This window comes from Oncorhynchus masou, chromosome 31 (genome assembly GCF_036934945.1).
Source record: "Oncorhynchus masou masou isolate Uvic2021 chromosome 31, UVic_Omas_1.1, whole genome shotgun sequence".
Taxonomy (NCBI): Eukaryota; Metazoa; Chordata; class Actinopteri; order Salmoniformes; family Salmonidae; genus Oncorhynchus; species Oncorhynchus masou.
Genome location: NC_088242.1, coordinates 29877446 through 29901454, shown reverse-complemented (window position 1 = coordinate 29901454; position 24009 = coordinate 29877446). Strand labels below are relative to the sequence as shown.

The 24009-nt window shown below is 42.7% G+C and overlaps 1 protein-coding gene across 1 annotated transcript in view; it reads left to right on the top strand.

Annotated features, from left to right (window-relative positions):
- The window catches only part of LOC135523783 (voltage-dependent T-type calcium channel subunit alpha-1G-like), a 186946-nt gene extending 174980 nt beyond the window's left edge, over positions 1–11966 (top strand). Inside the window, 6 exon segments of the mRNA XM_064950686.1 lie at positions 1–47; positions 3876–4019; positions 7176–7395; positions 7660–7829; positions 10121–10387; positions 10389–11966. The exon segment at positions 1–47 is cut by the window's left edge and continues 376 nt beyond it. Of these exon segments, the coding sequence (XP_064806758.1) occupies positions 1–47; positions 3876–4019; positions 7176–7395; positions 7660–7829; positions 10121–10387; positions 10389–11114 (1574 nt within the window). The 3' untranslated portion in view covers positions 11115–11966.
- Positions 11967–24009: the final 12043 nt, after the last annotated feature.

Below are 24009 nucleotides of genomic sequence, written 5' to 3'. Positions count from 1 at the left end.
TACACATCAGCACTGATCCTCCGCTAGGCCTGGAGCCACCACTAGAGGTGAGTGTGGTTGATTGACACCTGGGTGTGTGTGTGTAGTGGTGGGGTTTGGAATACTTTCTATCCCCGGTTCAGCGGGAAACAGGAATCAGCATTGAGGAGCTACAGTAGAATCTGCAGACAGATGCTTTTGTCCACAACTGTAGAACTCCTGAACGAGTTTCCCTCTCTTGTGTATGCGTGTTTGTCTGCTTGTATATTAACCTTTATTTAAATAGGGAGTCATGCTGAGACTACAGTCTCTTTCGCAGATGAGCCCTGCATGAACCCATCAATAAACAACAACAATTGTACTATACATATCTATATACACATTGATTACACAATACATGAAAAGCAAACACAAAACACGAAAAACAAAACACAATCAATAATATGAAACAAACACATTCTTCAGAAAAAAAGGCTGTCTCAAATCTGCCTGAATTGCCCTGGAGGAGGTTTCCCCAACTGGGGAGCCAGTGGTTTTATTTGGCCCCCCAAATTTTCTGAGAAAAAAATACAAATGTTTGGACACACCGACTCATTCAAGGATTTTTCTTTATTTTTTTTTACTATTTTCTACATTGTATAATTATAGTGAAGACATCAAAACTATGAAATAACACATATGGAATCATGTAGTGACCAAAAAAAAGTGTTTAAAAAAATCTACATATATTTTATATTTTATATTCTTCAAAATAGCCAACCTTTGCCTTGATGACAGCTTTTTACACTCTTGGCATTCTGTCAACCAGCTTCACCTGGAATGCTTTCCCAACAGTCTTGAAGGAGTTTCCACATATGCTGAGCACTTGTTGGCTGCTTTTGCTTCACTCTGCAGTCCAACTCATCCCAAACCATCTCAATTGGGTTGAGGTCGGGGGATTGTGGAGGTCAGGTCATCTGATGCAGCACTCTCCTTCTTGGTCAAATAGTCCTTACACAGCCTGGAGGAGTGTTTTGGGTCATTGTCCTGTTGAAAAAAAAATGATTGTCCCACTAAGCGCAAACTAGATGGGATGTCAATCACTGCAGAATGCTGTGGTAGCCATGCGGGTTAAGTGTGCCTTGAATTCTAAATATATCACTGACAGTGTCACCAGCAAAGCACCCCCACACCATCACACCTCCTCCTCCATGCTTCACGGCGGGAACCATACATGCGGAGATTATCCGTTCACCTACTCTGCGTCTCACAAAGACACAGCAGTTGGAACCAAAAATCTCAAATGTGGACTCATCAGACCAAAGGACAGATTTCCACCAGGCTAATGAACGTTGCTCGTGTTTCTTGGCCCAAGCCAGTCTCTCCTTCTTATTGTTGTTCCCTAGTAGTGGTGTCATCTGAACAGTTGATGTTGGGATGTGTCTGTTTCTTGAACTCTGTGAAGTATTTATTTAGGCTACAATCTGAGGCTGGTAATGAACTTATCCTCTGCAGCAGAGGTAACTCTGTGTCTTCCTTTCCTGTGGCGGTTCTCATGAGAGCCAATTTCATCATTGCGCTTGATGTTTTTTTGTGACTGCACTTGAAGAAACTTTCAATGCTCTTGAAATGTTCCAGATTGACTGACCTTCATGTCTTAAAGTAATGATGGATTGTCATTTCTCTTTGCTTATTTGAGCTGTTCTTGCCATAATATGGACTTGGCCTCTTACCAAATAGGGCTATCTTCTGTACACCACCCTTACCTTGTCACAACACAACTGATTGTCTCAAATGCATTAAGAATGAAAGAGATTCCACAAATTAACTTTTAACAAGGCACACCTGTTAATTGAAATGCATTCCAGGTGATGACCTCATGAAGCTGGTTGAGAGAATGCCAAGAGTGTGCAAAGCTGTCATCTAGGCAAAGGTTGGCTACTTTGAAGAATCTCAAATGAACTTTTTTGGATACTACATGATTCCATGTGTTATTTCGTAGTTTTGATGCCTTCACTATTATTCTCCAATGTGGAAAATAGTAAAACAAGTAAGAAAAACCCTTGAATTAGTAAATGTGTCCAAACCTTTGACTGATACTGTAGATATTTTATTTTACATTTTTATATGGACATAAAACACTGTAAAAACACCAGGGAATCAGCTCCAAGTGATTTACATTTTGCAAGTCTGTTCCCAAGTATTGCCATGCATGATAGAGAGAGACGTACGATCATAAACGAATGTAAGCAAGGTTTGAAATTATTATATCCTTTTGGGCTTCTTGCAGCCAATTTGCGGTCAACAAACTATCTTTAATTATATTCCGGTTCCCCGATCATCCGCTCAAGAAGAAAACAGCCCACAGCTGAATCTATTTGATGATCCCTCCACTAGAGGTACCAACTACACCAACTTTAAGGACTTCTGGAAATCATTCCACACGAGCTGCAAAATAACTAAAAACACATTTACCTGACTGGGTGGAGATAGAAGGGATTTCCAGGGTTATACATCCCCTTGAGTCCAGGTCTGGTGACTTATACAGTTCGGGGCAGCAGGGTAGCCTAGTGGTTAGAGCGTTGGGCTAGCAACCGCAAGGTTGCAATTTCAAATCCCTCAGCTGACAAGGTACGAATCTGCTGTTCTACCCCTGAACAAGGCAGTTAACCCACTAGGCCGTCATTGAAAATCAGAATTTGTTCTTAACTGACTTGCCTAGTTGAATAAAGATAAATAATAAAGGTTAACAATGTTTTTGATTTATTAGGAACCCCGTTAGCTGACGCCAATTACTGGGGTCCGACACATGAAACAGACATTACAGACAAAATACTTCATAATTTACATGCATTTAAAAATATTAACATGTAGTGTGTGTGTGTGTGTGTGTGTGTGTGTGTGTGTGTGTGTGTGTGTGTGTGTGTGTGTGTGTGTGTGTGTGTGTGTGTGTGTGTGTGTGTGTGTGTGTTTGCGTGCGTGCGTGCGTGTGTTTGCGAGCGTGCGTGCGTGCGTGCGCGTGCGTGCGTGTGTGTGTGTGTGCACAGTTACACATACGTGTCAGTACATACACACAACAATGAGATAGGTATGACAGAAGTTTAAGCAACAGGGTTTTATAGACAAAAAGAGTGCAATGCATCGATCTACGAGACTTCAAAGAGGACCAGATTACTTTCGGATACAAAATGCAATGATGTGTACTGAACCTTTTTCCCGTAATAAAGTTGCGTATGTGTATCAGTCCCAGTAGACGAGTGCCAGCCGTAGGTCACTGTAATGCCATGGGAAAGACAGGACACAGCCGTATGTTGTTTACTAGACTGCTATTTCCAGCCAACAGGCCTTTTTATAGTGACTAGAGGTTGGGCTGTATCATTCTTCTGATGTTATCTCTCTCTCCTCTCTGTCATCCCTCGCTGGCAGAAACATGTGTGGTTAAACTCCAATCTGTTTCCTCTCCCTCTGGGGTTGAGAGTGGAGTTTTAGTAGTGTTTTACTGCCCCCTTCTGGTTTGGTGAAGGAACTTTCAGTATTTAGGAACATGACTGATTGCGAGTATTGGTTCTGTGTAGACCAGACGAAGGTTAACAACCTGATGCCTGTCCTGAACCATGTGCACACCACCTGCGTGTTATTCTCTGCATGTGTTCTACCACACCTGACCTTGTTGTCTTCGCTCACTTCCTTCCTCCTTCTGATCTCCTTTTCCCGTGTGTCTTTCTTTCTGTGTGTCTCTCTATTTCTGTCTATGTTTCTCTCTTCTTTTCTCTTTCTGTCTGTCTGTCTGTCTCTCTCCCTGTCTGTCTCCCTGTCTGTCTGTCTGTCTGTCTGTCTCTCTCCCTCTCTCCCTCTCTCTCTCTCTCTCTCTCTCTCTCGGTCTCTCTCGGTCTCTGTCACTCTATGTCCATCTGTAGCGAAGAGCGATGTTTGACTCGGTCTCCTCGGTGATCCAGGGTTCGATGGAGGGAGAGTTGAGTCTGATGGACAACCTGTCAGGGTCAATATGTCATTACTACGCCCTACCCCCACTACCCAGCAAGCACCGCAGTGACAAGAAGGTCAATGAACTCGCCTGCGCAACCCCACCATTCTTCCGCCTCAGCCGATCACTCACCCACACACCCATGCTGAAGTCTTCGCTCAGCCTCAATCTATGGCACACACCCTGCCCTCAACTCTAACTCAACCCTTTCCCCCCTCCTGTTTCTCTTACTACACTCAACTCTCTCACCTCTAACTGTGTTCCCATTTCACTCTAATCCCCTGTGTGTTCCTTGGCCAATAATATTATTAGAAATGTGGTCACCCTCCAATATCCCTCTCTCAGCTTGGTAGTATACCTACCTACCTACCGCACACACACACACACACACACACACACACACACACACACACACACACACACACACACACACACACACACACACACACACACACACACACACACACACACACACACACACACACACTTGGCTTTGAGCTTTGAAAACGAACCACCCATTGGATTGAGCACCAACTAATGATAATAATTTGACTACGCTGCCAAGCTGGCTGGACACACACACACGCCGTACGTGATAATTTCCCGAACATTGAGCAATGTATCACTGTTGAATTATGCATCTGAATGTCTCCATTTCCCCATTCAGGACAAAATGATTCAGCCAATCACATTAGCATTGCTAAACAGTGTCTGCTAAAGCTTTTAAAATGGATTGAGGCTAACGTAATGCCGCAGCAGTAATAGCCTCACTGCCTCTCCCTCTCTGTCTGATTCTGAAAAGTTAGCAGAAATCTCTTCCAGGCGCCCACTCAGTCTCTGCCAGTTAGGACCCCTGCCCTTGTCTGCACGGCTGGCTCAGTCGTTTGCCTGTCAAAAAGCATTTCCTCAATTCATTCTCCCGGTTAGGGGTGAGTGAGGGAGTGAAGTCGGAAACAGTAAGCGTTTAGCAGAGCAAGCTCTGAGTGTTTGAACCCTTAGAAGATGGTGCTCAGTGTTGTGAAACTACGCTAGCTCTACTAGCTCTACTGTTTATGATCCCAGCTCATCCTGTGTCAATTACTCTACATAAAAAGTTGAACCTTTTCAATATCATATATAATAGACCATTTTGTGGTTTGTCTGTGTGACGTCATATTGCCGTGTATTTGTCATCTATATGGATGGATGTTGTTTCATTAACTGTTGGTCTGTATATTTACTTGAACTGTTGTTTGTCATATCTGTTTGTCTGGAATTAGGTTGATATATCTGTGTGTGTGTGTTGGTTTGTGTGTGATTTATCCATGTATCTGTTGATATGTCTGTTGTTGATTCAATCTTAGGTGTTAGGTGTTGTGTAGGGTTGTTTGTTCTATCTACAGTATGTAATTGTGTGTTGTTACAGCACACGCTGTCTGATGTCTTGTCACATCTGTGCTATGCATGTCATCAGATTGTGGGATGAGTCATGCCAGTCTGTTTGTGTGATTAGTCGGATTGTGTGTGCGTGCGTGTGTGTCTTCTCTGCTCACCGGGCCTTGTTTGTTCTCTATCTAGATCCCTCTAGCGGAGATGGAAGCTCTCTCTCTGACCTCCGACAAATCCTGGTCCCTAGCTCTCACCGACGACTCCACCCCTGATGATATTAACCCTCTCTTACTAACCAGTCTGGAGTCCAACGTACTGACAGTTCCTCTCTCTCTCTCTTAATCCCATCGCCTCCTCTTCCTCTGCTGTCTCTTGTAGCTTAGCCTTTCCCAAGGGAGCTTCCGAACTCAGCTGGCCCCTCCAGTCTCACTCTCTCTGGGGTTATAGGTTATAGGTTGGAGGTTACCTTCTGGATGTCAATTAGGCATATATGTCTAAAGTAACCAATGAATTTAGCATGTAATGACACTATTGTAATTTGGTAATCAAGCAACTTGTCAACTTGAACACTAATTGAGTGGCAGCGATAGTGTAGAGAGGGACACGAGGTGAAGCTACTCCCTCTACACTACTTCAGTTCTAATTAGTCTCCTCACAATGTCCTTTACCGTGGCTCAGAGAGGACATCTCTGCTCTCAGCTCTCTGAGTTTCCCCTACGCACCGTAGCTAATTGAGAGTTGTCGGGAAACAATCTGGGATAATTTATGACCAATTTACCCTCGTTAGCTTGAGAGTCGTTCTCTCTCCATTGCTTGTCAGACACAGAGAGCGGTGGCGACATACAACCTTGCCACTCATCACAAGGGCGTTGAACTAATCAATCAGGTTATATTGTAGCGTGTGATGAATGTAATAGCTGTGTCAGGGGGATTTTCCAAACCCAGCACATGCATCACAAAGACACATTAAATGATCATAGAACTGGAGGTAAAACACAGAGAGATGTGAGCAGGACACACACATGAGTTTGGAAGAACCTGGAGATTTTTTAACCATCCGCTCTTCTCCCTCGCTCTCTCTCTTTCTCTCTCTTTCTCATTCCACCTTTCTAGCCTGGTGTCTGTCCGTTCCAGTCCAGTCCAGTAGACTAGTGCGCCTGCTCGCCTGCCCGTACCTCTTTTTCTCTTTTTGTCTCTGTCTCTCTTTCTTATCTTTCTCTGTCTCTCTCTGTCTACCTCTATTTATTTATTTTGTCTCTGTCCTCTCTCTTTTTTCCCTGTTCGCTTTGTGTGTCTCTCTCTCTCTCTCTCTCTGTCTCTCTCTCTCTCTCTCTCTCTCTCTCTCTTGCTCTCTCTCTTTTGTGCCGTCCTCTGTGTTTTAAACAATGTGACAAGTGAATGTAGTGCCACTCCGATCTCTGTGGTTAGTAGCTGTGGGTTAGATATGTTGTCTGCTAGCCAAGGACATAGCAGGGCACTGGCCTAGCTTGCATTTCCTGTCTCTCAGAACCCAGGGATAGAATAACCCTCCTGCTCTAAATCTGTGGCCTAAACGGTAAGCGATTACAGCAACAAAAAAAGCTCAAGCATCCAAATGCTTCATTCATTTGTCTTGCTACAGTAAAGACATAGACAATGTGGTTTCAGTTAGTTTCAGTAACTCTGAGCCCAAAGCCAGGTCTGTGCCAGTCTCCTCTCTGCCACTAGTGCAATGATGCCGTCTGTCTGGTCTGTCGCTCAGTGTGCCAACAATTACTTCCTTCATGTGTGTATGTGTGTGAGTGAGTGTGTGAAGTCTCTGCTAAAGACCTGTGGTCAGACCGCCAAGTAGGTCCAGAAAGAGGCTGACTTCTCTGTCCCTCAGGTGGAGTTACTTGAGCCTGGGGAGCCGTTGGAGGACAACCTGTTGAGTGTACGGAAGTCAGCGGTGGGCCGCACCCACTCCCTACCCAATGACAGCTACATGTTCCTGCCTCTGGAGCCCTTCGGACCCCCAGGAGCCGGCCTGGCTCCTGGCTTATCTCCAGTACCGACACAGGCTACAGGGCCTCAGCACATAGAGGCACTTAGCAGCGCCTTGTCAGGTACAGTACAGAGACTCCCTCTACATGCCGACATTGTTTACACACGCACACAGACACACACAAACGGACACAAACACACACACCCAGAAACACACACACATACACACACACATAGTAACCTTTCCCCTTGATCAAAGTGATACAATACATTTCTAGAACAGTAGGAGCCGGAACCAACCTCACCCACACCTAATGTTTTGATAATCTCTTGTTGTTTTTGTGTGAGAGAATCAAGTTATATTTGTGTTGTGTGTGTTACCACAGGCTCCAGTACCTCGGTGCGGTCCCAACCAGAGGAGAGCTCCCAGCAGTCGGCTGTGCCTACAGACTTCTTCAGACCCATCAGTCCTCACAGCCTCTCAGACTCAGAGAATATACCTCGACTACCCCCGCCACAGCACACACACACACTTAGCCGCACACTCCGCAGACAGGTGAGACACAGACATAGGGGCAAACACACACAACCCATACACACACACACACACACACACACACACACACACACACACACACACACACACACACACACACACACACACACACACACACCGGAGGTAACAAATGTTTTCGATCAGAAATTACTGTTCATCATTGTGTTTTTCTCCTCATGTTTCTGCTGTGATCTGATGTTTTTCGTAAACTTTCCTTCCTCTCAGCTCTGCTCTTAATGCTGTCTTCTCTCCTCCCTCCTGCCTCCCTTCTTCCTGTCTGTTTTATGTTTCTAACTTCTCCATCCCTCCTCCCTCCGCCCTCACAATGCTCTCCATCCCCTGTCCATCTCTCTGTCCATCTGCTTGCCTCCCGTTCCTGTGTCCGCTACCAACAGAGTCTAGTTCAGCAACCACCAGACCCGGAGCTGCTGATCAAACACAGATACTCCTGTTTCTGAAACAGTAAAATAACAACCCCTGACCCGCTACCGCTCATTTCAGAAACACTGAGCGTCCCTATTTCTTATCCACCCCGCCTCCAACACACACACACACACACACGTGCGCGCTCACACACACATGTCTCTTTCCCTGACCTCTCCTCCTCCCCTTCTTGCTCCATTGTTTGTCTGTCTTCTGCTGACCATCTGCCACAATGCATCTCACTTGACCCATCGTCGTACAGTAGGTAGCGTTGAACATCGTTTTGGAATGGCTAGACTGTTAATTCTCATAGAAATAGGGGACTATATTGTTTCTGAACCCCTATAGGGTCATATGAACTACCCACTGAAATATTTATCACACATCTGTTGATTGATGGAATGTATTTGAGTTTAAGATGCAGTCAGTTTGTCTATTAAATGTAGGCGTTGGCCTACACATCACACTATTGTAACTACATATTACACTGTTATAACTCAGGGTTTAAATCAGGACTGTCAGTTCTGTCCATGATATTTGGCCACATATTTGTATGACTGTTTTAGGGCACTTGTTGTCCTTGTTGGGCAGTATTGTGATTGTATGAAGATGATTATGTTGATGAAATAGTTACTATTGAGGAGTTATGATATGACATTTTCTTTAATGTTACCCCGTATGACAGGAAATGTTCTACAACCACAAATAGGTATTGATAAAAAAAATGTAAGAGGAGTTGGCTCCATTGTTAGTGCTACTGCAGCTGTGGTATTGGCTTGGTTATAATATCTTAGTCCGCTAGATGTCACTGTTGTCACATCATCCATGCTTTCTGTCAAGTCACACAAATCTTCAAAGTCATGAATATTCTGTGAACAATCATGTCCCAATTGTCTCAAAACTCTTAAATAGCTACCTTTTCTTTTCTGTCCATATTTTGTCACATAACAACCAAGATACTTCAGATCTGTGGTCTCAAATTGCATAAGATATGGAAAGGATGCTATATGAGACTTTTGTAACTTTTATAGTGTGTCATTGTGTTCTACTAACCTTTCCTCTCCTGTAGCTACACACAGGCCCAGTACCCTCTGCCCTTTGCCCTCTGACCTCTGAGGAAAAAAAGCTGAAGTGCTGCCTTATAGTACCACTATCTAAAATGTCCAATACATTTTTTGTCATTGGGGAGTTAGCTGACTGGGCTACAAGGGCAGAGGGTATTGAGGATATTGGGCATTTGGAAGAGGCTCAAAATGCAGTGCACCAGACCAGGCATATCTCCCAATACTCCTTCTGTTAAACAGGGAATTAACATTGGGCACTCAATTAGAACTTGGGAAACCACGGTTGTACTCAGTGTCCTAGCTAAGACAAACTGTGCCCTACTACTGCTGCTACTGTAAATCACATGCTGTCACTGAATCTCTTCATAAAACAGATACTCTTGACACATATCTGAACCTGGAATGGTTTCCTTGTGCAATAAACATACAGCAATACACTTACTAGTTGACGTACAAATTGTACTGCACTCTATTGCAATTTCAACATTTCCTCTGTATCACAATGAGGCAGAGACGGTATTGAGAGCATGCTGGTCTAATGGTGAACTCTGACCTTCACTCCTATTGGTCATCCTCACCCAGTCACCTCACACTAACCAGTCTCCCACCTCTCACACCCTCATGTCCCCCTAACCACCCAACCCCTGTGTCTCAATCTCTCCCTCCCTGCCTCACCCCTCTCCCTGTTCTTCTCTCCTGCTCCTCTTCCACCTTTCTCCATTTCTTTCAAACTCTGCCTCACTGCATCATCCCTCCTAATCCCTCTCCTCCCTCCTCCCCCTCTCCCCCTCCTTCCTCCACCAGGTGGCAGTATCTAATGATTCCCAGGAGGCTCTGTGGTCTGACGGAGGGGAGTGTGAGGAGGGGGTACTAAATGTAGCTTCCCTAGCCCTCCCCCTTTCCTCCTCCTCTTCCTCATCCTCCCATCTTCACCAGCAGCCTTCTCTCTGGCTGGTCCCTGCCACCCCAGGGGCGTCCCCTCAACTGTCGCGCCCCAGTAGTGTTCACACCCAACACCCCTTCTCAAACCACGACCAGCACCACCTCTCCTCCTCACCCAACTCCCCCTCCTCCCTCTCCTCCCCCTCCTCCCCTCCCCTCCGCTCGCCCCTGGAGACAGGAAGAGGCCTCGGCAGACCACGAGGTGTCGCTCATCAACCGGGCGGGGCTGGCGGGGAGTGAGGATGTCACCGGTGTCGGACTGGGGTCAGAGGTCGGAGGTCTCAATGGCAGTTACCAAGGTCATGAGGTTGGCCGTGGTGAGGGGAGCCGGCCGTGCCTGAGACAGCTGAAGAGGTTCCACAGCGCTGACGCCCAGGGTCGGAGCATTCTAGCGTCCCGGCCACGCCCCCTGTCCTGGTTGGACGATCCTCGGCGCCACTCAGTGGAGGTGTGTTCGTCTGTAGAGTCCAGTCCCCAGCGCAGCACCACGTCCTCGGGGTTCGTCTCCCGAGCAGACAGCCTCCAGATCCATTCCCAGACTACAACAAAGACCCTGCCCTCTCCCCGACGCAAGAAGAAAATGAGCCCCCCATGTATCTCCGTAGACCCCCCTGATGGACTGGAGTCCCAGCCCGGCCTCCACCCTACCCTGGGAGGTTTGGGGGGCCTAGGAATGCTCCCTCCCTTACCCAGCCGGGATACCTCCTGTCTGAGGAGACGGGCACCCTCCAGTGACTCCAAGGACTCCTTTGACCTCGGGGCAGGGGAGGGGCTGGGCCAGGAGGGAGGGGGGCCCAACCCTAAGCTGTTGACTCTGCCCAGCTTCTCCTTCGAGAAGACAAGCTCTGAGCACTGAACACTCACACACACTGATGTACACACACACACTAACACACACACACACACACACACACACACACACACACACACACACACACACACACACACACACACACACACACACACACACACACACACACACACACACACAGACAAACCATTAAGCACATAGGCACACAGACACACACATGCAAACACACGATACACTTGGTGTATCCGTGATGGTGATAGTCGTAGTAATAATACCGTAGAGAGTAATTATGGTAAAACTACAACAAAACGGTCAAATCATCCTTGGTTTTATTGAGGATCCGTGCAGTACTGTCGTAGTGTGACCATCCCTTGTCTTTGTATTGTTGTACTGCCAAAACCACAAGAACGTGAAAAGAACACAGCATAAGCAGAGTTGAAACAAGAATACAAACATGACTGTTTCTCCTCTACCACACCTGCATGCCGCCATTGGCTGCAGGTTGACCCCATGACCTCTGGAGTGAAGTCAGCACCAATAACTTTGGATAGCGCCTGCCTGTGGCCACTATTGGGAATGCTCAGTGTTAGACAGTGGGACTTCACCCTCACACGGGCAACAGTGGAGGTACAAAGCAATATGAACGATTTAGAGACACTATTTTCTTAAATTATTGGGCCATAGTGTTTGTACAGGATGTAGATTTTTTTATTATTTCATTATATATTTTTTGGGGGTGATCTTTTTTGTGATGGGTTTCAATTTTTCTCTGTTTGTTTCAATGTTCGAAAAAATGTTTAGCTTGTCAGTTTTGTTTAATTTTAGGGATATTTTCTAGCTTTCTTGATTTGCTGAGGAAAGTGTTTTTTTTTCAAAGTGCTGAGAATCATGTATTTGTAGGATTAATATATATATATATATATATATATATATATATATATATATATATATATATATATATATATATATAAAAACAACTCATTAAACTGAGCTTGGATTTTTAAGCACAAGAAGGGGACTTTGGTGGTTTGAAGGTAGGCAACAGAATGGTATAAGTCAATGTGTTGTTATTTACTTCATAACAAACATTACAGACTTTAAGACTTTAGAGCAGTGTTTGAAGATTTTTATTCACAGGATAAAATCTAACGAGATGCATTATCATATTTTCAAGGCTGTCCTGATTTCACAAAACACACATACAGTAATATTCAATCCAACAAACTCTGATTTCTTCAACACAATCCTGGGAATTCGTTATTACGTCTTGAAAGAACTTGATGTAGTATGTCTGAATCTACAGTGCCTTCAGAAAGTATTCATATCCCTTGACCTATTCCACATTTTGTTGTGTTATAGTCTGAATTAAAAATGGATTAAAAAAATGCTCACGTATCTACACACAAAGTGACAACATTGTTTTTAGAAATTTTCGCAAATGTATTGAAAATTAAATACAGAAATATCTCATTTACATACAGTACCAGTCAAAAGTTTGGAAACATCTACTCGTTCAAGGGTTTTTCTTTATTTTTACTATATTCTACATTGTACAATAATATTGAAGTTATCAAAACTATGAAATAACACATATGGTATCATGTAGTAACCAAATAAGTGTTAAACATATATTTTATATTCTTCAAAGTAGCCACCCTTTGCCTTGAGGATAGCTTTGCACTCTCAACCAGCTTCACCTGGAATGCTTTCCAACAGTCTTGAAGGAGTTCCCACATAAGCTGAGCACTTGTTGACTGCTTTCCCAAACCATCTCAATTGGGTTGAGGTCTGGTGATTGTGGAGGCCAGGTCATCTGGTGCAGCATTCCATCACTCTCCTTCTTGGTCAAGTAGCCCTTACACAGCCTGGAGGTGTGTTGGGTCATTGTCCTGTTGAAAACAAATGATAGTCCACTAAGTGCAAACTAGATGGGATGGCGAATCGCTGCAGAATGCTGTGGTAGCCATGCTGGTTAAGTGAGCCTTGAATTCTAAATACAGTGCCTTGTGAAAGTATTCGGCCCCCTTGATCTTTGCGACCTTTTGCCAAATTTCAGGCTTCAAACATAAAGATATAAAACTGTATTTTTTTGTGAAGAATCAACAACAAGTGGGACAAATCATGAAGTGGAACGACATTTATTGGATATTTCAAACTTTTTTAACAAATCAAAAACTGAAAAATTGGGCGTGCAAAATTATTCAGCCCCCTTAAGTTAATACTTTGTAGCGCCACCTTTTGCTGTGATTACAGCTGTAAGTCTCTTGGGGTATGTCTCTATCAGTTTTGCACATTGAGAGACTGAAATGTTTTCCCATTCCTCCTTGCAAAACAGCTCGAGCTCAGTGAGGTTGGATGGAGAGCATTTGTGAACAGCAGTTTTCAGTTCTTTCCACAGATTCTCGATTGGATTCAGGTCTGGACTTTGACTTGGCCATTCTAACACCTGGATATGTTTATTTTTGAACCATTCCTTTGTAGATTTTGCTTTATGTTTTGGATCATTGTCTTGTTGGAAGTCAAATCTCCGTCCCAGTCTCAGGTCTTTTGCAGACTCCATCAGGTTTTCTTCCAGAATGGTCCTGTATTTGGCTCCATCCATCTTCCCATCAATTTTAACCATCTTCCCTGTCCCTGCTGAAGAAAAGAAGGCCCAAACCATGATGCTGCCACCACCATGTTTGACAGTGGGGATGGTGTGTTCATTGTGATGAGCTGTGTTGCTTTTACGCCAAACATAACGTTTTGCATTGTTGCCAAAAAGTTCAATTTTGGTTTCATCTGACCAGAGCACCTTCTTCCACATGTTTGGTGTGTCTCCCAGGTGGCTTGTGGCAAACTTTAAACGACACTTTTTATGGATATCTTTAAGAAATGGCTTTCTTCTTTGCACTCTTCCATAAAGGCCAGATTTGTGCAATATACGACTGATTGTTGACCTATGGACAGAGTCTCCCACCTCAGCTGTAGATCTCTGCAGTTCATCCAGAGTGATCATGGGCCTCTTGGCTGCATCTCTGATCAGTCTTCTCCTTGTATGAGCTGAAAGTTTAGAGGGACGGCCAGGTCTTGGTAGATTTGCAGTGGTCTGATACTCCTTCCATTTCAATATTATCACTTGCACAGTGCTCCTTGGGATGTTTAAAGCTTGGGAAATCTTTTTGTATCCAAATCCGTCTTTAAACTTCTTCACAACAGTATCTCGGACCTGCCTGGTGTGTTCCTTGTTCTTCATGATGCTCTCTGCGCTTTTAACGGACCACAGTGCAGTTGCATTTATAGGGAGACTTGATTACACACAGGTGGAATGTATTTATCATCATTAGTCATTTAGGTCAACAGGTCAGCAGCAAAAGGTGGCGCTACAAAGTATTAACTTAAGGGGGCTGAATAATTTTGCACGCCCAATTTTTCAGTTTTTGATTTGTTAAAAAAGTTTGAAATATCCAATAAATGTCGTTCCGCTTCATGATTGTGTCCCACTTGTTGTTGATTCTTCACAAAAAATACAGTTTTATATCTTTATGTTTGAAGCCTGAAATGTGGCAAAAGGTCGCAAAGTTCAAGGGGGCCGAATACTTTCGCAAGGCACTGTATATTACTGACAGTGTCACCAGCAAAGGTTCCCCCACACCACCACACCTCCTCCTCCATGCTTCATGTTGGGCCACACATGCAGAGATCCTCCCTTCACCTACTCTACGACTCACAAAGACACGGTGGTTGGAACCAAAAATCTTACATTTGGACTCATCAGTCCAAGGGACAGATTTCCACCGGGTTAATGTCCATTTCTCATGTTTCTTGGCTAAAGAAAGCCTCTTCTTATTGGTGTCCTTTAGTAGTATTTCTTTTCATCAATAAGACCATGAAGGCCTGATTGCTGCAATCTCTTCTGCACAGTTGAGGTGTGTCTGTTACTTGAACTCTGTGAAGCATTTATTTGGGCTGCAATTTCTGAGGCTGGTAATTCTAATGAACTTATCCTCTACAGCAGAGGTCACTCTGGGTCTTCCTTTCCTGTGGCGCTCCTCATGAGAGCCAGTTTCATCATTGCGCTTGATGGTTTTTGCAACTGCACTTAAAGAAACTTTAGTTCTTTACATTGACTGAACTTCATGTCTTAAATGTAATGATTGAGTGTCATTTCTCTTTGCTTATTTGAGCTGTTCCTGCCATAATATGGACTTGGTCTTTTACCAAATAGGGCTATCTTCTGTACACCATCCCTACCTTGTCACAAAACAACTGATTGGCTCAAACGCATTAAGAAGGAAAAAAATACCACAAATTAGCTTTTAACAAGGCATACCTGTTAATTGAAAAGCATTCCAGGTGACCACCTCATGAACCTGGTTGAGAGAAATGGGTTTGATCCTCTTTTGTTTTCTTTTTTTCCCCACCTAAAATGACATACCCAAATCTAACTGCCTGTTGCTCAGGACCTGAAGCAAGGATTTGCATATTCTTGATACCATTTCAAAGGAAACACTTTGAGGTTTGTGGAAATATGAAATTAATATAGGAGAATGTCAAATCAAATCCAATTTTATTTGTCACATACACATGGTTAGCAGATGTTAATGTGAGTGTAGCAAAATGCTTGTGCTTCTAGTTCCGACAATGCAGTAATAACCAACAAGTAATCTAACCTAACAATTCCACAACTACTACTTTATACACACATATGTAATGTACATAATGTAGATACATATGTACATAAAGATATATGAATGAGTGATGGTACAGAACGGCATAAGCAAGATGCAGTAGATGGTATCGAGTACAATATATACATATGAGATGAGTAATGTAGGGTATGTAAACATTATATTATATTAAGTGGCATTGTTTAAAGTGGCTAGTGATACATTTTTACATCAATTTACATCAATTTCCATTATTAAAGTGGCTGGAGTTGAGTCAGTATGTTGGCAGCAGTCGCTCAATGTTAGTGGTGGCTGTTCAACAGTCTGATGGCCTTTAGATAGAAGCTGTTTTTCAGTCTCTCGGTCCCTGCTTTGATGCACCTGTACTGACCTCGCCTTCTGGATGATAGCGGGGTGAACAGGCAGTGGCTCGGGTGGTTGTTGTCCTTCATGATCTTGATGTCCTGGAGGGCAGGTAGTTTGCCCCTGGTGATACGTTGTGCAGACCTCACTACCCTCTGGAGAGCCTTACGGTTGTGGGCGGAGCAGTTGCCGTACCAGGCGGTGATACAGCCCGACAGGATGCTCTCGATTGTGCATCTGTAGAAGTTTGTGAGTGCTTTTGGTGAATTTCTTCAGCCTCCTGAGGTTGAAGAGGCGCTGCTGTCTGTGTGGATGGACCAATTCAGTTTGTCCGTGATGTGTACGCCGAGGAACTTAAATGTAACACAATCTGGTAAAGGATAATACAAAGAAAAAAACATGTTTGTTTTTTTCATCATCCTTGTAATGCAAGAGAAAGGCCACATTGTATTTTTCCAGTTTAGGCTGGTTTTAGATTTTGGACACTAGATGGCAGCAGTGTATGTGCAGTTTTAGACTGATCCAATGAACCATTACATTTCTGTTCAAAATGATGCATCAAGACTGCCCAAATGTGCCTCATTGGTTTATTGATACATTTTCAAGTTCGTAACTGTGCACTCTCCTCAAACAATAGCATGGTATTATTTCACTGTGGTAGCTACTGTAAATTGAACAGTGCAGTTAGATTAACTTCTTGCGTCGAGCAATCCCGTATCCAGGAGCGTAATCATAGCCTCAAGCTCATTAGCATAATGCAACGTTAACTATTCATGAAAATCGCAAATGAAATGAAATAAATATACTCACTCACAAGCTTAGCCTTTTGTTAACAACACTGTCATCTCAGATTTTCAAAATATGCTTTTCAACCATAGCTACACAAGCATTTGTGTAAGAGTATTGATAGCTAGCATAGCATTAAGCCTAGCATTCAGCAGGCAACATTTTCACAAAAACAAGAAAAGCATTCAAATAAAATCCTTTACCTATGAAGAACTTCGGATGTTTTCAATGAGGAGACTCTCAGTTAGATAGCAAATGTTCAGTTTTTCCAAAAAGATTATATGTGTAGGAGAAATCGCTCCGTTTTGTTCATCACGTTTGGCTAAGAAAAAAAAAACAGAAAATTCAGTCATTACAACTTTTTAAATTTAATTTTACCTTTACTTTACAAGGCAAGTCAGTTAAGAACAAATTCTTCTTTTCAATGATGGCCTAGGAACAGTGGGTTAACTGCCTGTTCAAGGGCAGAACGACAGATTTGTACCTTGTCAGCTCGTGGAGTCGTACTTGCAACCTTTCGGTTACTAGTCAAATGCTCTAACCACTAGGCTACCCTGCTGCCCCAACAATGCCGAACTTTTTTCCAAATTAACTCCATAAATATCGACAGAAACATGGAAATGTTTAGAATCAATCCTCAATGTGTTTTTCACATATCTATTCAATGATAAATCATTTGTGGCAGTTGACTTTCTCCTCTGAAGCAAATGGTAAAATGCACGCAGCTGGAGATTACGCAATAATTTCGACGGAGGACACCAAGCGGGCACCTGGTAAATGTAGTCTCTTATGGTCAATCTTCCAATGATATGCCTACAAATACGTCACAATGCTGCAGACACCTTGGGGAAACAACAGAAAGTGTAGGCTCATTCCTTGCGCATTCACAGCCATATAAAGAGACATTGGAACACAGCGCCCTCAAAATCTGGGCCATTTCCTGTTTGAAATTTCATCTTGGTTTCGCCTGTAGCATCAGTTCTGTGGCACCCACAGATAATATATTTGCAGTTTTGGAAACGTCAGAGTGTTTTCTTTCCAAAGCTGTCAATTATATGCATAGTCGAGCATCTTTTCGTGGCAAAATATCTTGTTTAAAAGGGGAACGTTTTTTTATCCAAAAAAGAGCGCCCCCTATATCGAAGAAGTTAACAAGAATTTAAGCTTTCTGCCCATATCAGATATGTGTATGTCATTGGAAATGTTGTTACTTACAACCTCATGCTGATCACATTTGCGCACGTTAGCTCAACCGTCCCGAGCAGGGTCACCGATCCCGTAGTTAAAGTAATGATGGACTGTTGTTTCTCTTTGCTTATTTGAGTTGTTCTTGCCACAATATGGACTTGGTCTTTTACCAAATAGGGCTATCTTCTGTATACCACCCCTACATTGTCACAAAACAACTGATTGGCTCAAACGCATTTAGAAGGAAAGAAATTCCATTATTTAACTTTTAACAAGGCACACCTGTTATTTGAAATGCATTCCAGGCAATTACCTCATGAAGCTGGTTGGGAGAATGCCAAGAGTGTGCAAAGATGTCATCTACAATGTAGAAAATAGTAGAAATAGTAAAAATAACAAACAATCCTTGAATGAGTAGGTGTGGCCAAACGTTTGACTAGTACTGTATGTAAACATGATTTTAATACCAGGACACTGTAAAGTCCATTATTTCACTGAAGATTATGAATTAGGCTGTTTGAGAAGGTTTGAATCCTAAGCAACCTGCATACACATTGTTTAAAGTACAATATACCAGCATAGTTACTGTATTAGGTCAAATCTGGAAAAGCTTTGTAGAGCATGGGTGGAGTAAGCGTTGTGGTGCTCATGTGAATTTACTTTATTTTTCGGCTTCAGGCCAATGACTACTTCTCACTTAAAACATAGCTTTTTCTTTTTAATTTCAATGTTTTTTACACCAGAAGGTGATCATACAAAATTGTTTTATCTCGCATAATGTATTGTCCAGGGCCAGGTTTCCCAAAAGCATCTTAATTAAGGCTAAATTATTCATTAGAACCTTTGTAGGTGCATCGTTAAATCTCATAGTGGTTTCCCCAAAACCACTGTTACTAATGTTGCACTTAAAAACACTAGTTATTTACCGACTGTCTCAGACCACTCGTAGAACAGCACTTCTATTTTGCTAATTGTAGGCTACTGTCTAATTTTTGCCTCAATTTCATGATGTGTAGGCCTAACAGCATGTGCACAATATTGTGTCAAATATTAGATTTAGTGCATAGCTTAAGCATTTACAATAAGCCGCCTCAATATTGCATCAATAGGTGATAATTTAATTCTAGGAGCTGATCCATCATCAGTAACTAATGTTAAGGTAAGATTTGACTGCAGAGCGCTGATATTCGAGCAGCGCTGCCTTTCCTTCGATCCTATCAGTATCGCCACATGCTCTAACGATGCACTTCTTGAATGTTCTCCCTATGTGGTGTTTTGGGAAATGTATGTGAGTTCTTCAGCCGTTATAGAAACGATGCATCGTTAAAACACTCATAAGCTTAAGTTCCATCACTATTGGAAAACCAGGCCCTGGCTATTACTAAATAGACATGGCTATTTTCATTCATGCAAAACATATGGATTCTCCATTTAAAGAGGGGATGGGAGTGAATATTAACAGCTGCTTTACATTAAGCACATAACCAGTTCCTGTAAGTGACTCCAAAAGTACTGAATAAGTTGGCTGAATGAGCATTTGGAAATAATAAAATAAATAAATAAATAATAAAATATAATGAAATAAAACATCCAGGGGAGTCCCCCCAGACCCCCTCTAGTTTTTTACTTGTTGATGTCTACTTCCCACTAAGTAGACCTACACCAATGTATTTTTTTTGCATTTTTTTGGTCGTCCTAAAAACAGACCACTTCGATACAAGTGACTTTTCGTAGCAGGTTAGGAAAGTATTTTCGCTAACCCTAACCCTTTTCCTAACCTTACCCTCATTCTCCTAACCTGCTATGTGAATTATCCTAACCAACTGCATTAATTATCCTCACCTGCTGTTTTGAAGTGGCGTGTTTTTAATCACGTCCAAGGACGTTGAAATTTGGTCTCCTGACCAAAACGGAACCAATCATAGAAGTCTATGTTTGTTTCAGATTTGGTCCGATCTGGACTGGCCTATATTGTAAAAAGTCCGGGGGTCCCTGAGGACAGGTTTGAGAACCACTGTGGCAGAACACCGCAGAATGCAGTACATTACCGCACAGTAAAACAAAAGTAAAGAAAGTATTTCCAACATTCTTTCAGAATCAAAAATGAACCTGACTTCAACATCTGGAAAATACAACTTTTAAACGTAATTTTGCTTAAATGGGTTCAGATTTCTGGGAACACACTGAAAAATAACTTCACCTTGTTGAACAGTCGACACAAATTTAGATTAGCGTGGCATAAAGAAAATTGCATTGACAGGGGAGGGTGTACTGAATTAATCCTGATGAGTTGTACGTCAATCTAAGTAACATAATAAAAAAATCCTTATCAAAAATTTGTCAGTCTAAACTAGAGATTGTTTTTTGCGCCGCAATCCACCGCAGCCGCCTATGTTGGCCTTTCGCATCTGCGGTGGAAGGTGACCGAGCTACAGCGTTGTTTGTCAGACCATAAAACATCCTGAAAGTCGGTCTTCTAAGAAAATGTCTGCAGCGTTCAAACTGGTTGCCCTACAAACTCCCACTCGTCTGAAGTCGGTAACGCTGATGTGCCAACTTCTGTCTGTAGCGTCCGAATCGTTTGAGCTAGTGTCACTTCTATTCAGACGAATGGAAGTATGGGGGTAGATTGTGCCAATAAAAATATGGGGTTAAATATGTGTGAATTTGATTACAAATATTTCCTGAGCTTTCTTATATCTCCTAGATATAGGACAGACACTTCAAAAACGTATTCCTTATGATTTATTTTTTTGCCATTCTTTTTGCAATTTATGAATGTGTTATTCAATGTGTTTCTATGGATTATAGTATAGTAAAGGTATATATTTTATCATTTGTAACATTTTTTCTATACAGTACCAGTCAGAAGTTTGGACACACCTACTCATTGAAGGGTTTTTCTTTATTTGTACTATTTTCTACATTGTAGAATAATAGTGAAGACATCAAAACTATGAAATAACACATATGAAATCATGTAGTAACCAAAAAAGTGTTAAACATAAAAATATATATTATATTCTTCAAAGTAGCCAACCTTTGCCTTGATTTGCACACTCTTGGCATTCTTTCATCCACCTATACCAAGGGACTGTCTCAGAGATTTGTGATGAGAATTGTGATGAGGCATACACTGAGTGTACAAAACATTGAGGACACCTGCTCTTTCCATGACATATACTGACCAGGTGAAAGCTATGATCCCTTATTGATGTCACTTGTTAAATCCACTTCAATCAGTATAGATGAAGGGGAGGAGACAGGTTAATTAAGGATTTTTAAGCCTTGATACAATTGAGACGTGTGCCATTTAGAGGGTGAATGGGCAAGGCAAAATATTTCAGTTCCTTTGAAAGGGCTATGTTAGTAGGTGCCAGGCGCACTGGTTTGTGTCAAGAACTGCAACGCTGCTGAGTTTTTCACGCTCAAGAGTGTCCAGTGTGTATCAAGATGGTCCACCACCCAAAGAACATCCAGCTTACTTGACACAACTGTGGGAAGCATTGGAGTCAACATAGACAAGCATCCCTATGGAACGCTTTCGACACCATGTAGAGTCCATGTCCCAACGAATTGAGGATGTTCTAATGGCAAGAGGGGGGTTGTAACTCAATATTTGGAAGGTGTCCTTAATGTTTTGTCCAGTGTATATCAGGGGAAGGGTACAAAACCATTTGTAGAGTGTTGAAAGTTTCTAAGAGTACAGTGGTCTGCATTATTGGGAAATGGAAAAAAATATGGAACTACCCAGACTCTTTCTAGAGCTGGTCATCCGACCAAACTCAGCAACCGGGCAAAAAGGAGCTTGGTTAGGGAGGTGATCAAGAACCCAATGACCACTCTGACAAAACTATGGAGTTCCTTGGCAGAAATTTGAGAATCAGACAGAAGGACAACAGTCTTTACAGCACTTCACTAATCTGGGCTTTATAAGATAGTGGGCAGATGAATGCCACTCCTGAGATAAAGACACAAGACAGCATGCCTGGAGTTTGCAAAAAGGCACACGAAAGACTCTGAGAGCATGAGGCAAACAATTCTGTGATCTGATGAGACAAAAATGAAACTATTTTGCCTGAACGCAAAGTGCTATGTCTGGAGAAAACTAGGCACAGTTCATCAACCATCTCAAATCAAATGTTATTCATCACATGCGCCGAATACAACAGTGAAACGCTTACTTAAAAGCTCTTAACCAACAATGAAGTTTTAAGAAGTAAGTAGAAAAACAATAAATAAATGAACAAATTATTAAAGAGCAGCAGTAAAATAACAATAATGAGGCTATACAGAGTCAATGTGCGGGGGCACCGGTTAGCCTAGGTAATTGAGGTAATATGTACAATCGTGGCCAAACGTTTTGAGAATGACACAAATATTAATTTCCACAAAGTTTGCTGCTTCAGTGTCTTTAGATATTTTTGTCAGGTGTTACTATGGAATACTGAAGTATAATTACAGGCATTTCATAAGTGTCACAGGCTTTTATTGACAATTACATGAAATTGATGCAAAGAGTCAATATTTGCAGTGTTGAACCTTCTTTTTCAAGACCTTTGCAATCCACCCTGGCATGCTGTCAATTAACTTCTGGGCCACATCCTGACTGATAGCAGCCCAATCTTGCATAATCAATGCTTGGAGTTTGTCAGAATTTGTGGGTTTTTGTTTGTCCACCCGCCTCTTGAGGATTGACCACAAGTTCTCAATGGGATTAAGGTCTGGGGAGTTTCCTGGCCATGGACCCAAAATATTGATGTTTTGTTCCCCAAGCCACTTAGTTATCACTTTTGCCTTATGGCAAGGTGCTCCATCATGCTTGAAAAGTCATTGTTTGTCACCAAACTGTTCCTGAATGGTTGGGAGAAGTTTTTCTCGGAGGACGTGTTGGTACTATTCTTTATTCATGGCTGTGTTCTTAGGCAAAATTGTGAGTGAGCCCACTCCCTTGGCTGAGAAGCAACCCCACACATGAATGGTCTCAGGATGCTTTACTGTTGGCATGACACAGGACTGATGGTAGCGCTCACCTTGTCTTCTTCGGACAAGCTTTTTTCCGGATGCCCCAAACAATCGGAAAGGGGATTCATCAGAGAAAATGTTCTTTACCCCAGTCCTCAGCAGTCCAATCCCTGTACCTTTTGCAGAATATCAGTCTGTCCTTGATGTTTTTCCTGGAGAGAAGTGGCTTCTTTGCTGCCCTTCTTGACACTAGGCCATCCTCCAAAAGTCTTCACCTCACTGTGTGTGCTGATGCACTCACACCTGCCTGCTGCCATTCGTGAGCAAGCATTGTACTGGTGGTGCCCCCGATCCTGCAGCTGAATCAACTTTAGGAGACTGTCCTGGCACTTGCTGGACTTTCTTGGGTGCCCTGAAGCCTTCTTCACAGCAATTGAACCGCTCTCCTTGAAGTTCTTGATTATCTGATAAATGGTTGATTTAGGTGCAATCTTACAGGCAGCAATATCCTTGCCTGTGAAGCCCTTTTTGTGCAAACAATGATGACGGCACGTGTTTCCTTGCAGGTAACCATGGTTGACAGAGGAAGAACAATGATTCCAAGCACCACCCTCCTTTTGAAGCTTCTAGTCTGTTATTTGAACTCAATCCGCATGACAGAGTGATCTCCAGCCTTGTCCTTGTCGACACTCACACCTGTGTTAATGAGAGAATCACTGACATGATGTCAGCTGGTTCTTTTGTGGCAGGGCTGAAATGCAGTGGAAATGTTATTTTGGCATTCAGTTAATTTGCATGGCAAAGAGGGACTTTGCAATTAATCTCATCACTTGTATAACTTTTTGAGGATCTGAGGACCCATGCTAAATCTTTTCCATCTCGTGAGGGGGAATAGGTTTTGTCATGCCCTCTTCACAACTGTCTTGGTGTTCCTGGACCATGATACCAATTTGTAAGTCGCTCTGGATAAGAGCGTCTGCTAAATGACT